An 18,598-nucleotide genomic window follows, 5' to 3' on the forward strand; every position below is an offset into this window, starting at 1 on the left:
TTTCGAATATAAATAACCCTCACAACTATACTGATGTAATCGCAGTTCTCATTCTTGATATCAGAGCATTTGAGATTAAGAAATAAACGTTTATACCTTGTTCTGAGAGATCATATGTTTAACCCTGTAGCTGTAAGAGGTTCTAAAAACTCAGATAGTTAAACAAAAATTTACTGTTTCTGGGGATAACTGGGTAACATTTACTGTTGTCTGGCTTTAACGAACGGTTCTGCGAACTGAAATTTTTTTAATAACGGTTCTAGCGAACTGGCTGAATAGCACCACTGGACCGTAGAGAATTCCCTCGTAATAGTTAGAGTGCTCATCTTCTGGGCGGGAGACCAAGGATCGATTCCTGGTGGGAGCTTATGTGGTTTAGATTCCACATTAAGATATAGATCTACGTCTTAAATTGCCTCGGCGTTGAACAGGATACTAAACTCCAAATCAATCCACTACCAAACCCATCGACGTCGGAATCGGGAGCGCCTTTCCGTCATAATTAGAGTATGGTGGCTCAATGAGAGAGCTTACTTTTGGTTTCAAGGTCATAGGCTCGATTTCAGACTATGCTATATAAGTTTATGTTGAAACAGTACTGTGTCCATTGGTTTCTAAGAGTTTTTGATTGCCTTCCACTTCATTCCTCAGTTCCTTTCATTAATCATTTTGTTCACTCATCATCTGTCTTATTTAGCCTCTAGGACATAACCGTGCGATGTTAAAATTCCCACTTCATTTCATAGTATTAGACCAATAATGCAGTCTTGAATTTCCGAAATAGCTTTTCATTGTTCACTCCTCAATTACCTGTGAATAGATCATGAGTATTTAGATATCTAAATTAATTATAATAGGTAATCTGGCACTTGTAAACTACTATGCATGAATTATTTGTTCCCGTAAACAAATTCAAGTATTGTTTTTCTTCTCTATAAGCACTAAGCTTAGTATCGAAAAGAACATTGTTTTACAGCATACACGGGATTTGTTTGGAAGAGCTGCTTACAAACCTCACGTGAAAGCAACAAATCTCTCGGAGAAGTTAACTCATGTAAACAGAGTTGACAATGTTTTCTCCTCTTGCCCAGCTGACTTATTTCTTTCGTGACTGTACAGATAGTGACGATGCTGAGCGGGAAGGAAGACCATCAACTACGACAAATCTGGAAATCGCTGCTCGTGTGAATGAATGCATTCTTGCACGCAGACGCATAACAATAGACAATATCGCAAATGAATTCATGGTACTTCTCATGGTAGTGTGCATGGTTATCGCACATTGGACGGGATTTCCTGGCAGAAGGCATTGAAAAAACTTGTACCACGCCACAACAAATGCTTAAATAATGGAGGTAATTACGTTGAAAAGAAGATTGTGAATGGAACTTTACGATACAAATAAAGTCATTAATTTCTATCGTGTTTTATTTTCTTAAGCAGTGCAACTAAGTTTTTGACTGATCCTCTTATTTTGGAGGAAAACAATGAAGAATACTTACAAATCCAAAATAAGCCACACACACTGTGTACTTACTTCTAAGGCTTCCATTGCAAATTCCGGAGGACTGTTGTAATTAATTCTCTTGGGGTAGCTTGCATTCATCTTGTGCAGGAACTTGGAGGCCTAGAAAAAAAAGAAAGAGTAAAGTGTTGGAAAATTAACTAATACACCATTTTTAATATATAGGACTCACATTAAATCAGAAACTGCCAAAGAATGCACCGCAGCTGTGAAGCAAAAGTAAAAGAACACAAAACATCTACGATATCCCCACCATAGTACCATAGCTGAGTTTTTGAAATTTGAAATTCATTGAAAAAGAAGAAGTAAAATTATTGTATACATAGTACAAATTACAATAGTTCATTGGAAATTCCAAATGCACATAAGTATACACATTCAAAATGTTATAGAATATAGCTAGATTATAAAATAATAATATAATAACACAAAAATATTGTTTATAAAATACAAAAAAGAGAAACAAAACCAGTTGAGAATGCTCCAAGAGCACTGCCAGAACGAACTTTAAAAAAATTAATGTTTTCGAAATTTATATATATAGTTTAACATACCTGGTATCACAAGGATGATAGGCTTCGGAATTTCACAACTCCTACCTTCCGGTCCCGGACAGTATAACTAGTCGCATTGCTTCATTCCAATATTTGTTTTCCGTAATGAAATAGACTCACATAAGCAGATGCTCATGTGTGAGTCAATTTCTTTAAGCTAGCTGATTTATATATTAATATAGGCTAGACATCCTAACTATATATAAAACTACATGAGCTGACATAAATTATTGAGCACTTCCTGTAGAGCTACAATGATTAAATTTGGCATGATTGTAGCTTTCCGGAACTAACCGACAGGAAAATTGCCAAAAGTGAATATTTTTAATTTTTAAAGGTCTAAAGAGGGGACGAAGAATTTCCCCATGTTATTTAAGTGGGCCTTTTTTTTTCTACGTATAAGCTCATGTTTTAGGTACTTAGAATTGGAATAAAAACTTGAAATTCGGTATGCTTTTCTACGTGTTTGTTAGCGTTACCTAAGTTAATCACCAGAAATAAAAATTTCCACTCGTAGAGTAGTTTTAATGGGAACTGAAAAATCTTTCCCATGTTATTTATATGGGACATCTACCCCCCAAAATGTTTAGGCACTTCAGACATTATTAGAATGATGAAATTTGACATGTTTGTAGCCTTCCAGGACTAACCTACAGAAAAATTACCAAAAGTGAATATTTTTAATTTTTTAGGGCTCTAAAGGGGAATGAAGAAATTCCAATGCTATTTAAATGAGCGTTTTCTTGGGATACAAAATCTTATCTTTTGGATTGTTGAAATGGGAAAATAAACGATAGAATTCTGGGTTCAAGAGTTGCGAGTCCGTAGGCTGAGCAAAGACAGCTTGTGGGGACGAAGCCCCCGGATGGGCAGATTCAGGAAATGTGAAGAGCAAGTTGACGAAATTCACTGTTGATGCAAACGGCGATAGATAAGAAATGCGAGGCCGTAGGCCGAGCAAACTCGGGGGCCTGTGGGCAGAGCCCCCAGCTAGCCAAAGGCTACTTATTCTATAATATTGCTCTAATTTGATAATTTGTTATATTTTCTACCCATTGTGAAATTTAATGTTTGCAGATTTTTATATTCCGTCTTTTATCTGAATCAGTAATTTATTATAATTTTTTGTTAATATACAGGGTGTTTCAAAACAACATCGACAACGTTTGGGAGGTGATTCCTGACACCAGGATAAGACAAAAGGTATAGACCAACCTGGGTGCAGAAATCAATCATTTCGGAGTTATAGACTGCCGAAAACATGAAAAAATTAACTTTAAAGGTCCATAGTTCCAATACTATGGCATCTACCGCAGTCGGGTCAGGACTTCACTTAAGAACTAATATATGCCCTATCCAAGTATCTAACTAAGTTTTAGAATCCTGCAACTTCCGCAACAACTTTTATAGAGGGAGTTTGGCTACGGGCATGTAATTTGAAGTACTCAACAACTACCTCTATAAAAATTGTTGCGAAAGTACCGCAGGATTCTGAAACATAGAAATTTGGAAAGGGTACATATTAGTTCCTAAGTGAAGTCTTGACCCAACTACGGCAGGTCCCATAGTATTGGAACTATGGACCTTTAAAGTTATTTTTTTCATGTTTTCTGCAGCCTATAACTCCGAAATGATGGATTTCTGCACCCAGGTTGGTCTATACGTTTTGTCTTATCCTGGTGTCAGCAATCACCTCCCAAATGTTGTCGGTGTTGTTTTGAAACACCCTGTGTAACGAGTCTGATATTGTGATACAGATCTAGTTGTTATTATTATTTCTAAGTTCTTTGTTTATTGTTTGTAATCATAAGGACATGCAAATCTGCAACTGAAGGTTTTAATACCTGCTTGTAATGTTCCAGGTATTTGGCTGGATCCTCATCCTTCTTCTCAGCTATTTTCCCCAACATATAATGATGCAACCAACGTTCGTCCTGGATTCCATGATCTTCACCATATTCATACCACACCTGCCAAACGAATGAACCAATATTTATATAGACAGAGTAACAGCTCAAGTAAAAGTGAATTGGCCTTTTGACGCTGACTTAAGCATAAGAATCAGCTACATTACAACATAAGCCACAGTTTAACGTAGAAATCCGAATCAGCGTAACACATTAAAATTTTTCAAGGATCTCCTATAGGGAATCGAATCCGGAAGCCGGTAACTAGACCAGCGAGGAGGGCAATAAAATAAAGTTATTGTAAGTGTATAGTGCGATTTAAGTCTTTTAATAAATGTTACATATTCCATTACTTATTTACTTCCACAACTCTATGCTTGTAGTTCCTGCAATCAGTTTACTCTTCTCAACTTAGACTGGACTGAAAAAGAACCTTATACACCATGTAATCACCACTGATATTTTTACAAGCAGAAACAATATATACGGGATTTATACGGGAGAGCACTAGGGAAGTTTCTCTGGCGCACGCGCCATGTTAGGACCTTACTCTCTCATGTGCACGCAGTCGCTTCGCGCAACATACGATTTCCTAGCTATGGGACGCGTGGGAAAGGTACTTTCTGGATGTGCCTCGTATTTTTCTCGAACCCAATCTGTGGATTCGAACTAGATATCAACACCATACTGATACTCTATCCTCGGAAATTAAATCCAATGCTTCTTAATTCTACTTATTACTAAACCTGAGATCGAAAACTAAATACTTCACTGCATGTCGCCATTCATATATTGATAGTGTTTATTGTAAATTAAATGCATAAAACTCTACACCTGCTTTCCGGTGAAATTAAACATTGGACAAAGATGTTAAGTTTAAGGATTGCTTTTAATGATTTCTTGAATCCAACATTGATCCAATGTATATGGCTAGTTTCTATGATATGAATCGTGCATCCAACGGACATATTGCTCCTTCACTAACTGCGCTTGTTGTAACCAATGGCTTCTGAATCTGGAAACGGTTCTCCTGCTGATACTTATGAAGTTACATCGACACGAAGTTCACCAGAATCATTACTTTGCAGTTGAACTTAGTTTGAGTAAAAGATTTAGTGTTGGGGTCTCAGCTCTTTATCTGTTAAGGTAAATGTTTTAGTCTGTCACTAGCTACCTGTGCTACTAGACTAATAGACTGAGATTAGAAAATTCTCAATTTACATACTGCTGAAAAGATAGTACTGTAAACACGAAAAAGTACTACAAGATAACCAAAAAAGTTCTTGCGTTTCTGACGTCCCATTAATCACGCGCTCACACAAAGGAAACGAAATACCGCACGTGCCTGCCAAGCGATCGAGAGTTAGTCTTGAGATTAGACCTTCAGTAACACAGGCACGTTGTGTACACACAACAGTCATAACTCGTCCATTGCCCAAGAGAAATGGAGGTATCGAAGCAGCTTGTTCGCGTGTGTTTGTTGTATAACTTTAAAGTAGACCTATCAGCTGTCGTATCAAGTTGCCACATATGCCAGGCATTTGGAGAATGCCGTGAACGAAAACACCGTCAGGCATTAGTTTCAGAAATTCCGTTCGGGAGATGTGTTTTTCGGATGAACCTAGCAGTGGACGACCGCATGTGTTGGATGACGAGGCCTTGCAGCTGCCATCCAGGAGGACAGTGGTCTAACGTGTAATGAACTTGCTGAAAGGTTGCATGTTTTCGCTGTAACAGTCGGATTGCACCTGCATGGGAAAGGGAAGTCATACAAGTTAAGCAAGTGGGTACCCCACACACTGTCGGCAGCCAGTAAGTAATAACGAATAACAGCCTGTTTGTTCTTACTCACTCGGCACCTGCACACTGGTGATGAAAAATGGATCCTCTATGACACTCCCAAGTATACCCAACATTAGTAGTTGCCACGTGACCTTGTTCCTCACATTTGAAGACTACCTCTGCACTCAAGAAAGGTTATGTTCTCAGTATGTTGGAATTGCCGGGAAGTGGTGCTTTATGGGCTCCTTCCACCTGGTCAGAGCATCACTGCTGACCTCTACCCTCAGCAGTTGCAAAGGGAGCATCTGCATTGCGGCAGAAGCCGAAATTGGTGAATCGCAAGGGTGTGCTGTTCCTGCAAGATAATGCCAAGGCATGTGGCAAAAGAAGACCCGAGAGACTCTTCAACAACTCGTCTGAGAGATTGTGCCATACACCATATTCACCAGACCTTGTGCCAACAGATTTCTACCTCTTTCATTTCCTCGTGGCATATCCTTCGCAAATGAGGGAGACATGAGAACGCACTCACGGGACTTCTTTCCATCCACAATCACCGAGTTCTATCACCAGGGTATTGTACAGCTACAGGCACGTTGGTAAAAGGAATTGAATGTTGATGAAGATTACTTCGAAACCTAAAGGCACATTCCACTATATTGCTCTTTATTTATCATTGCTCTAGGACGGCAAGAAAGTTTTCGGTTATCTTGTACTTCCTGTGTTTCAATCTAAAGTGTTCGCTGTTCACAGAAAATTCAGATAGAGAGAAAGAAGTATATCCGTAAGCATTATGTAACAGGAAACAAGGTTAGTTTTTAACAAATTGATGCATATGCAGCTTTACATCACATAAAATATTATACAATTCATATATGCAATATAATTTACATTTGTAGAAGTAACACATGATTCCTGGCCTTGAATGCAGATAGAAAAAAAGCATGACAAAAATAATTAAATGAGAATAAATATAAAATCTTGATTAATTATAATGAAATTATGAATTATTGGTTTCATGTTCGATAATCGAGATGATATTTCTTAAACATTTACGATTACTGATCCATATAATAAACAGTACAGGTAGAAGCAATGGTATTATTATTATTTATATACTTACACGATTAGCAGATGAAAAGCACTTAAATGCTATATCCAACATCTCTTCCTTTTGCTTTTCCAATATTTCAAACATCTCTAAGCTCAAGGTATCTGTCTCCTGCAATACAGAATACAAAAGAGTACAGTTTCAGTCTTCTGCAATATAAAAATAAAGGTGTACAGTTATATCATTCAATTATATTAAATCAAAGGTTTTCAAATCACAGGTGCCCCACAGACTTCTTTGCCGTTGCCCGTACCATTTTGAAAAATTAAAAACATAAAAATACGACTATTTTTTTAAAAAAATAGATGGCAACATCTTCCAGTTCTAAACATTGCAGTAGTCTTAATGTCCCAGCGCCACTGAAATTAGTAAGTGGCCCACACTGTCTGACAGGTTGAAGACCCTGTACTATATGATTAAAGTGATATATAAGATATTACCACCCCACAGGAACAATGGTGCTACAGACATGTGGTCGTTCAAGTACCAGAACGAGAGTACATCTGAATCTTCGCTGATAAAATGACAAATATGGAGAGCGTACAAGCTTGAAAAACGCATTAAAACAAAACAATCGATACGTAGTTTCAGAATACGAAGCAATGGTTACGATCTACAATACCTATATTAGCTGTTACCTTTGTTACCAACAAGCGGCAAGTGGGAAATGAATAAAAATTCCTCTGAAAATTCCCTGAACTGCAATCCTGAAGCCAGTAAGTGCTTCAGAGGAAGATTTGGAAAAGCATGGAGTGCTTAGAAGGGAACTTCCGATGTTAGCAAAAGCATGCCTTGTGTTATAAATTTGCTATTAGGACATCATGTACGTGAAAACATTTAAGTCACGACGAAAAGTGCAGTCCAGAAGCTACGACGATGTACGAAGTGAGGAATTATGAATTGCACTAAACACTTTTCACATTGGATGATAACCTGTATGGATTTGAGATTTGCTGCCAGATCCATCCCGTGACGACGACACAAAAGGGCGAATTCCCTCCAGTTGTATTGTAATGTAGATGAATATCATGTCTAAAAAGCATTGAGTCTTTTGCGCACGAGACGTTAGAATCCCAAATCTCAGGATATATATGAGTCACAGCACGGCACGCCTAACGTCATTCGACAGCTAACAGTTTATTTATTTGCAGCACGGCACGCCTAACGTCATTCGACAGCTAACAGTTTATTTATTTAAGAAAACAACAGGCGAATGCCTAGTTACAGTTTTCCATCATGATAATAGTTTAAAATACACATATGATAATATAATAATACCATAACATAATAATAATAATAATAATAATAATAATAATAATAATAATAATAATAATAATAATACGATAACAAATAATTTAAAATAAATGTAAGATGATATACACCTTATTTCTTCAGAATAAAATTCTGTTTATAACTACAAATGTCTATCTCTAGGTACTCTTGTGACATCTTATTATAAAATAAACACATTTTTTCTGACAGGCGATACATTCAATGCATTAGTCCTTTGCGCTGAGAGATGGAATGTGCTATTACGGGGTCTCGTTGCTCTATGTGGGACATGAAGTTTGATTTCTGATAATAAATATTCTGAATCTACTGTACTATCAATTATTTTATGTAAGAAAGATAAAATGAAGTGAGTCCTCCTGCTTTCAAGTGATTATAATGAATATTTGCTTCGAAGATTTTCATACTTCTCAAATTTTGGATATATCCCTGTTTCTTTATGCGTTAAAAAGAGCACAAATTTATTTTGAATACTTTCGATTTTGTTTATATATTTCTTACTATTAGAACCCCATATTATAGTTGCATATTCCACCTTAGACCTTACATAGGCAATGTATAGTGTTTTGAGGACATTGGTGTTAGAAAAATCACTTCCTAATCTCATCACAAAGCCAAGGTTCCTAAAGGCCTCACCAACTACTCTGTTGACGTGAATATCGAATGACAGGTTTGACTGCAGAGTGACTCCAAGATCAGTAACATAATCCACTCTCTCAGTTGGTGTTTGATTAATAGTATACATATAGCGCACATAGTTCATTTTCCTGGTGTATGATACTACTTTACATTTTTTTAATATTTAACAGCAATCTGTTTGATTCATACAATTGGAAAATTGAATTTATATCACTTTGCAAAGAAATAACGTCTAATTCCGTGGAAATCCTTAGTTAAAATATACAGTTGAAGCTAGTAGATGTACAAAAAGTATTCGAATTCTTATTGTGACGTGAAGATGAGAAATTTGTGCGTTTATAGGAAGATATGCTATCAAAAACTGGTGGGGATACTCGGTCAAAAAGGTTGTTGATTGTTGTTGATTTTGAGTTTAACGTCCCTTTCAGCAGCGAGGCTATATGAGACGGGACCTACTGATTAACGTGGAATCGAGCCCGGGTCTCCCACGCCAAAGGCGAATACGCTAACCGCTTAGCCACGAAGGAACTCCGGTCGAAAAGGTATAACAGCTTTTCAAGCTTGCCATCCTGAGTAAGATTTTTCCTGGGCTTTCCTCATTCATAGCAGGCAAATGTTGGGATGGTATCTAACATAATAGCCGCAGGACGCTTCCCTATTTTTTTTTCTACCTCTCCAATTCCCCGGACAGTGTAATCGCCGAGGGACGTCATCCCTCATATGGGTGATGGACTAACATGGCCATAGATGCCGAAAGCCCAGAAAACTAATTCCTAATCCTAATCCTGTTATCAAAAACGACAACAAAAGACAGTTCAATTGATTTCGTTCTGAAAACTTGGATGTCAAAGATGCTCCTCACAGCGGGGGTTAACCACAGCGAAAGTAGATAATATTCTGCCATGAAAATTTCGATGTCAAAGATGCTCCTCACAGCGGGGATTAACCACAGCGAAAGTAGATAATATTCTGCCATGAAAATTTCGATGTCAAAGATGCTCCTCACAGCGAGGATTAACCACAGCGAAAGTAGATAATATTCTGCCATGAAAATTTCGATGTCAAAGATGCTCCTCACAGCGGGGATTAACCACAGCGAAAGTAGATAATATTCTGCCATGAAAACTTTGATGTCAAAGGTGCTCCTCACAGCGGGGATTAACCACAGCGAAAGTAGATATTCTGCCATGAAAATTTCGATGTCAAAGATGCTCCTCACAGCGGGGATTAACCACAGCGAAAGTAGATAATATTCTGCCATGAAAACTTCGATGTCAAAGATGCTCCTCACAGCGGGGATTAACCACAGCGAAAGTAGATAATATTCTGCCATGAAAATTTCGATGTCAAAGATGCTCCTCACAGCGGGGATTAACCACAGCGAAAGTAGATAATATTCTGCCATGAAAATTTCGATGTCAAAGATGCTCCTCACAGCGAGGATTAACCACAGCGAAAGTAGATAATATTCTGCCATGAAAATTTCGATGTCAAAGATGCTCCTCACAGCGGGGATTAACCACAGCGAAAGTAGATAATATTCTGCCATGAAAACTTTGATGTCAAAGATGCTCCTCACAGCGGGGATTAACCACAGCGAAAGTAGATATTCTGCCATGAAAATTTCGATGTCAAAGATGCTCCTCACAGCGGGGATTAACCACAGCGAAAGTAGATAATATTCTGCCATGAAAATTTCGATGTCAAAGATGCTCCTCACAGCGGGGATTAACCACAGCGAAAGTAGATAATATTCTGCCATGAAAATTTCGATGTCAAAGATGCTCCTCACAGCGGGGATTAACCACAGCGAAAGTAGATAATATTTTGCCATGAAAACTTCGATGTCAAAGATGCTCCTCACAGCGGGGATTAACCACAGCGAAAGTAGATAATATTCTGCCAAAGTCAAACATGGCCGGCATGTAAGCAGCTATAACATCTCCAATGATCTAAAGAAACCCATCACTAAACCATTTGGAGAAAGCTGCCTGAAACAAAACAAGCTCGACGTTTGGGTGCCACAGTACCTGAGTCATAACCTTTACTCGATCGAATTTCTATTTGTGAATCTCTACTGAAACGCAATCGACTCGAGCCATATCACGATCACGAGTGATAAAAACTGGACAAGCTACAACATGAGAAAAAGGTTCAGGTTGAAGCGAGAAGCTGAGTAAAAACCCACACTGATGTCCAGAAGATTATGCTATGTGTTTGGTGGAATACGATGGACATCATACATTATGAACTGCAGTCGCCGGGCAGAATGATAAAACCCGGATTAGCATGAGTGTACAGTCAGCGACAAAAGTTCTTTCCGTTTGATGCAATTTATTTTGGGAATAACGTTGGAACGTACAAAGTTTCACAGAGTTCCAGGGCTGGAACCTTCAGAAAATTATATTGTTTTTAGTTTGCTGAAATCTGTACTCAAATACTTCTTCAATTCTGAAGTTATTTACTAAACTAATTTTATCAAACGGAAAGAAGTTTTGTCGCTGACTGTACCTAGCAATTCAAAAGAAACAGCCAAAACTAGTCAACAGAAAGGGTGTCATATACCACACTGACTTCAGACCGCATACATCTTTAGCGAAACGTTAGGCATTTGGCTGGGAAGTTTTAATGCATCTACTCTATAACACTGAACTGGAACCGCCAGACTCATTTCTTTCGATTTCTCTAGAGCTCTCTGAATGGAGTTAAGTTAGTTTCAAAGGAGGTCAGTCAAAACCACTTATCACAATTTTTGCAATTTTTGTGACCAGATACCACAAAAATTCTACAGCAACGGGATTATAGTGTTGACGGAAAAATAGCAGAAGGTTATCAAACAAAATGATGCATATATATAGTTTCATGATATTACATAATGTTCGTAAATGCCGGTCAAATAATAAATTTATTCTCAATTTTGACCTCCAAAGGCTCAGCACTTTTTTTTCGACAATTTGATGTAAAACTATGCTTTATATCAGGGCCTAAAATTGAGTGGAGTACTCCACACTTTGTGGAACTGTAGGAAAGGAGTGTGGAACTGTAATTCTTAAAGTGTGGAGTGGTATTAATATAAGTACCTTACTTTTCTCGGATTATGCACTTAAACGCGTTTAGTGTGTCAAACTAAGTCGTACTGATTCAATACATTCATTATGCAATGGGTTACTCGAACCTGTACGACACATGTACGGCAGTCGGGAGTATGCGTAGCACTGATATACAACAGTTTAACCTTAACTAGACCGCCATATCAGTCTAAATTTAAAATTATTAGTTATCTTAGTTCAGAATAAAGGTGCGAAGTTTATTCATTTTGCTACATGTGAAGAAGAATATAAAGGTTCATAATAGCAGTCATTCCAGGTCAAAAACTCCTCTGGAAATAAATCCTTTAAATTCTGTTTATTTCACTGAGTTCGTCCCAAAGTAAGAGCGATAATTTTGCGACATTAATACTCGATAAAACTGGGCTACATTCACTTTAAGCAGACGAAAATAACTTTTTATGTAACATATAAACATAAAGTAACTGCTAATAGATAATTTGCAATCGTGAGTATAGTTTCTGTCTGTGTGTGTGTGGAGGTGGGGAGGGAATGTGATTTTGGTGATGATCCGAGACTTCTGGTTACGATTTTTTCTTTTTGCTGCAAGAAAACAGATAAGCAGAATAAAAATACTTTCAGAGATACAAGGATAAATCAAAAAGTAAGGTGAAATTGCCTGTCAAACCCATACTATTGTGTGTAGTTAATTAACTCTTTTCCATGTTACAGGTAATCTGGTAATAGAAGTGTGACAGCTTGTACAACATTCTATGTCCACCCGTCTGGTGCTGAGAGCAACTCAAAGATGGCGCAACGACTGGAACATTACACCAAGGAGGAAGTGCGCGGTGTCATTCGTTTTTTCTGAGCCAAGGGAACAAAACCATGTGATATTCATCGAGAATTGGTGCAGGTCTACGGAGATAGTGTTATGTCGCTGAAACAAGTGTACGTGTGGTGTAACGCATTTGCAAGTGGTAGGAGTACTGTCACAGATGATGGCAGAAGTGGCAGACCATCAACGTCCATCACCGACACGAATGTGGATGTCGTCGATGCCATGATTCGTGAAGACAGAAGAGTGCGGTTGCAGGACATTGCCAATGAATTGAATATCTCTTATGGTAGACCTGCACCAATTCTCGATGAATATCACATGGTTTTGTTCCCTTGGCTCAGAAAAAACGAATGACACCGCGCACTTCCTCCTTGGTGTAATGTTCCAGTCGTTGCGCCATCTTTGAGTTGCTCTCAGCACCAGACGGGTGGACATAGAATGTTGTACAAGCTGTCACACTTCTATTACCAGATTACCTGTAACATGGAAAAGAATTAATTAGCTACACACAATACTACGGGTTTGACAGGCAATTTCACCTTACTTTTTGATTTATCCTTGTACATAACAAATGAAGTTTACTATTAGTTCTCATTGTTAGAATTAAGTAAAATTAAATATGTAATTATTTTTTTTATTTAATTCTAACAATATCAGCCTATATAGTAAAATGGATGTGGTATACAAGGATGAAGATAAGACTTTATTCTGTCCCCCTGTTTCCTTGGAAAAAATTACGTAACTTTGGCAAGAGCCTTGTAACATCACAAAAACACCTTCTTTCGTAAATAATTCATGATTGCATATAATCTGTTAGCAATGACAGAAAAACGCTTATTTTCTTAAAATTGAATGTAAACTCAGTTTCTTCGTTAGCTCCAGCATTATTGAGTATTTATGTCGCAAAATGGCGGCTCTATATTTTTGGCACGACTTTACGCAGTGCAAATCATGATTAGTATTTAGGGTACATTTCTGTTTCTAATTTAGGATACTGGTACTCAAAGGAGTCTTCTGTCCTGGCTCACAAAAGATGACAGACCCAAAGGAGAAAACAGAAGCGCCTCTGTTTCAAATGCCGTTGATGATGTTTTAACTGAACCTGAAGATACTGAACTAGGTCTACCAGCTACTGTTTCTAACCTTTCCGTTGTAGATGATGAAAGAGTGAAAAATGACGGCTTTGTTGCTGCAGCAGCAATCTTTCCATCAGTGCATACTTCCCAGCTACCTAACTCTCAAAAACATAAAGTGAATTCGGTGAAGGAAGAAAGCGAATTATGTGTATAGTTTGTATGGAGCATTTGCATAGTGTCAAGCGATTTAGAACTACCAAACAGATACCACCTATTTGTACAGAAACTGGAGCAGAATGCAGACAGGCAATCATCGACAATCATATGTCGTCTCAGCATCACGAAGAAGCTCTTAAGGCTAAAACATTTTCATAGATGACATTTGAAGAGAAATGTAAAGAATCCCAACTACTAAAGAAGTTTTCAGCTCAAAATGTAGAAAAAGCGAAGATTGGTGCATATATGAGCACAGTGTTTAATGACGCTAAACGTGGAACATTAAGTGCATGGTCATGGCCTTCCAGACAGATGGCTTTCCTGAAAGGTCAGATGTACGCAGATTCATGTAGCAGTGATGTTAGTATACAACACACAAGTCGTCTGAGGACTTGGGTTCAAACACTGTGTCTTAATCCACCATCTCACGCCAAACTGTTAGATTGCATTGTTAAGGCAGATATAGAAAATGTACGAAAAGCACCAAAAAACGCAATAGCTATATCACTGAGAAGCGATGGTAGTGTCGACAGAATGGAGTTGTACAATCATCACGTTATGGCCAATATTGTTGACGAAAAGGGTAAGAACAAATTCTGGGCTTTGAAGAACCAGAAGGAAGAGGCTCCGAAGCGCATGTTACAGCGTTACGAAAATCACTAGAAAGAGTAATACCATGGAAAGAAATATTTCCCAGAGTGACTTCGATAGTTACTGATGGTGAAAACATGAATACAGGAGAGCACAAATGAATGTGGAAATTGTTAACTGATGAAAGAGTTGCTTCAGGTGAAAAGTTGCCTCTGTTGAAAATTTGGTGTGCTGCCCATCGCAATAATTTAGCATGGAAAGATGTCACCAAGAATGTCCAAGAAGTTTTAATCTCTCATATAAGCAGCATCTGGACTGTGCTTTCTATCACTCTTCAGGGCAGAGAGCGAAAGGTTTAAAGATGGTAGCGTCAGAAAATAACTTAAAAGTTTTGCACTACCCAGAATATTTTGACGTCAGGTGGACAGAATTTTCATTCACTACTCTCCTAAAAAATTGGTATCCAAGCTGCCTTTACTTGCAAACGAAAAGCCATGGATGTAATGAAGCCAATGGTCATCTGCGTAAATGGATAGAAGTAGATCGCCTTCATCTTCTGTGTCTTGTGACAGACGATCTATATGTTTTCAAGAACTGCCAGCAGAAGTTTGAGAGTGATGAAATGTTTCTTTTGGACGTAATAAATAAAAATAGAACTGTAGCACAGTTGGAGAGTATGAAAGAGAAATATCGGTTAGGCGGTTGGGAAGAAACGTTTTTAAACGAACGTGTGCAAGAGAACGTCAACGGAAAAATACAGTACTCATTACATGGTATTCAACTTCATCCTAACACACGTCGCAATAAATCCCATAACAAATATGTAGTGAGAAAAGAGATTTTACTGTAGTACGCTACGATTCCATAATTAACTTTGTTAGTCAGCGTTTGCTGTATGAAGACAGTATTCTTGCTTTCGAGCCTTTGCGTGTTTAACAAGAGGATGTAACTGATGATGCCTTAAGAGAATGTCACAAAATTATTTGTCCTGATACAGAGCTTTTGCAGTTCGCAATGCAATATAGAGAGGCATCATCGTGCAGTATGTTGAAATGGCTGGACGCTAAAAGCCTTCTCATGAAAATCTGTGGAAATCAGGCATTCCATGCTCTGTCAACAAGTCTAGTCCGAGTTGTTGCTTCGAAATCATATTCTTCCAATGTTGAAAGACTTATAAGTGAGTACAACATACTGAAAACAGATAACAGACTCTCTTTGGCTCCCACTACTGTGAAAAATTACCTTCATGTTAATATAAATATGGGTCCGTTGGAAGATTTTAGCCCAACCCCTGCTGTTATGAAGTGGCTGGCCAGAAAGGAAAGGCGTTTTGAAGTTGGTAGGAAGTCAAAGGAACAGCCCTGGTATAACGGTGTATTTGCCTCGGCAGAAAACATACAGACAGCGTAATGATCACGGAAAAATGACAGTGAAATTTTTATATAAGGAAAAGTGTTTTTTTTTCTTCCAGTGCGATTATTTTTTCTTACCGGTTTGTTTCCTGTATTTTATGGTTTAATATAATACAATTAAATATGTATCCTAATATGCCTTTAATTTTGTTTGCTGTGGATGCCGAAACTTTCCTACATAGTAATAATAATAATAATAATAATTTTGGTCGCAGGCAAACATGATGTACTGGACAGAACACTGATTATATGTCAAAACAAATGCTGACTAAACTAGTTTTTCTATACTATATAAAAATTTTTACCAGTGTGGAGGAGCTGTGATTTTGTTGAATTTTAGGCCCTGATATATATAGATAGAGCATTAATAAAAAGAGTGTCCGGAATCGATCTCCCACTACCAATTTTATTATAAAATTTATCTATAAAAGTATTTCCACAAAATACTGTACAAATTAATCTCTCTAGTATCAAAGGTTAGTTTGACCGTAAGGTTGCAGACAGGATCTCTGCAGAGCAACGAAGCAGGCTAGGCAGAGTAGTATTAGGTGCCCAAAGCTCCGAAGCAAGCAGTGGGTAGATTAGTTGGCCAACAGAGCCCCGAAGCAAGCAGTGGGTAGGTTAGTTGGCCAACAGAGCACCGAAGCAGGCTAAGCCAGGAGAAAGGATAGGCGTAATCCCGAAGCAGACTAGACGCCCTGGGGTTAGGTTACTCCTAATGTTCTGAAGCAAACAATAGGAGGGACACCAGAAAACTGGTACAGAATTGCCTTTGTCCATCCAATTTATAGGGTTCCTTGGGTGGCTCTGGCGCTGCTGCTCCGATGTTGTCTTCTGCTCCGTGGGAGGGGCTAGAAGCCGTCGTCTGCAAGTGATTGTAGATCCATCTGATGTGAAGTCTCCTTGCCGAACCACGTGGTGGTGTTTGTAACTGACATGTGAAACTGTTTGTTTACACACATCACACGGGATATTACAATATATATATATAATTAGCCCCTCCAAAATTTCTCTACCTATCTGTCCCCCTCCCCCGAAAAAAGTGAAGTTGGCGTGGCTGGATACATTGTGCCTATTGAAGCTTGGAAGTTATTGCATTATGTTATGTCATTGTTTCAGACAGTACAGCTTATAATTATTTGTACTATTAGACAATATCAATCTGGATGTAATAAGAACCATGTCCCTCTTTAACGCTGCGGTATAGCCTTCACTGACTGACTTTTTTTGCAGCACAACAACGATTCCCTATCAATAATGCAAATTATGATTGTACTCGATTCATTACATCGTTGAAATGAAAAATGAAATTTTTCAGTTTTATGTCCCACAGTTATGCCGGCTAGGCTAAAGGAGACGGTGATGATGAGAAATGAATGAAATGGTGGAATGAAAAAAGTGGGAGAAAACGAGAGAACCCCGAGAAAACCCACGCATACGGTGTTTGTCCACCACAAAGTTCACTTGGCTTGAGCGGGATCATTACATCGTTAACACTTCAGTGTGTTCATTTAAGAGTGATGAAGTAAATTCAGAATGAGTAAAATGATAGTTTTGATAATAATTTATTGTACAGAGCAGGAATGTTTTTAAGAAAGCTGACAAGCCTGTCGCTGAAACGCATACGGCGAAGATTAACAACAGGGTGCTTAACTGAGTACAAACATTATTTATATTGTTAATATTTGAATCCTTTTTCAAGAGACAGTGGAATAGCACCCAAAAATCAGATAACTCTCGAATGGAATAGAACGCAAACAGCCCAGGTCTTCTGGCAGAAATTGAGAAGACAGATTCGGTTTATACCAATCCCAGTTTTTAAAACGACGAAACAGGTTACCGTAATCCTGCTAGAATGGGAAGAACATGCCATTTATCGTACTCCAGGCACTTATCAATAACCATAGTTGTAAATAATGTGTGTAAATAGGGAACTTACTATCTACGAAGTAAAGTAACACTCAACGAGAAGTTACAGCACATTAAATTTTCCTTTCAAACATGGTAAATGTACAAGAAATTTTTTCAGATATGGAAATAATAAGTTTAATGCATATTAACAACTGGAAAACCAAATATGTTTAACAGGGTTCATTACTGATCTGGAGAAATCAATTTCTCTGCCTTCTCCCTGACCTTTACCAGAAAATTTCCTGGCTTTCATGACAGGTGTCGGATGACGTTGACATATAAGGAATAAATAACAGTAAATATTTATATATGAGAACATTCATTCTATAGAGACAAACAGTAATCAATTGCTCATACATACACTCCACTTATATTTCATAAAAATTTCAGCAACATCCATTAGCTGAAACTGGTATACAATTAATGTTAGAAAATATATTTCAGGTCCCAACTGATCTGGACAAATCTATTTCCCTGACTTTCATGACAGATGTCCGATGACATTCGCATATAAATAAGCAATAAATAACGGTGAATATTTACATATGAGAATATTTCTTCTATAGAGACAAATAGTAATTAGTTGCTCATACGTTCATTCCATTTACCCCTCATAAAAATTTGAGCAATGTCTCATATTGTAATCATTAAGCTGAAATTGCTGTAGAATCAATGTTAGAAGAAATATATTTTATA

The 18,598-nt window shown here is 37.8% G+C and overlaps 1 protein-coding gene across 3 annotated transcripts in view; it reads right to left on the reverse strand.

The window, feature by feature from the left end:
- Positions 1 to 18,598, reverse strand: part of LOC145672879 (uncharacterized) — a 210,181-nt gene that overhangs the window by 47,840 nt on the left and 143,743 nt on the right. For all 3 annotated transcript variants that reach the window (XM_081742065.1, XM_081742067.1, XM_081742064.1), the window contains exons 23-25: positions 6,892 to 6,990; positions 3,924 to 4,049; positions 1,538 to 1,627 (exon numbers count right to left, since the gene is read on the reverse strand). In XM_081742065.1, coding sequence (XP_081598191.1) covers positions 1,538 to 1,627; positions 3,924 to 4,049; positions 6,892 to 6,990 — 315 coding nt within the window. The remainder of the gene's footprint in view (positions 1 to 1,537; positions 1,628 to 3,923; positions 4,050 to 6,891; positions 6,991 to 18,598) is intronic.

Source organism: Thermobia domestica, chromosome 16 (genome assembly GCF_964235325.1).
Source record: "Thermobia domestica chromosome 16, izTheDome1.hap1.1, whole genome shotgun sequence".
In the NCBI taxonomy this organism is placed as follows: domain Eukaryota; kingdom Metazoa; phylum Arthropoda; class Insecta; order Zygentoma; family Lepismatidae; genus Thermobia; species Thermobia domestica.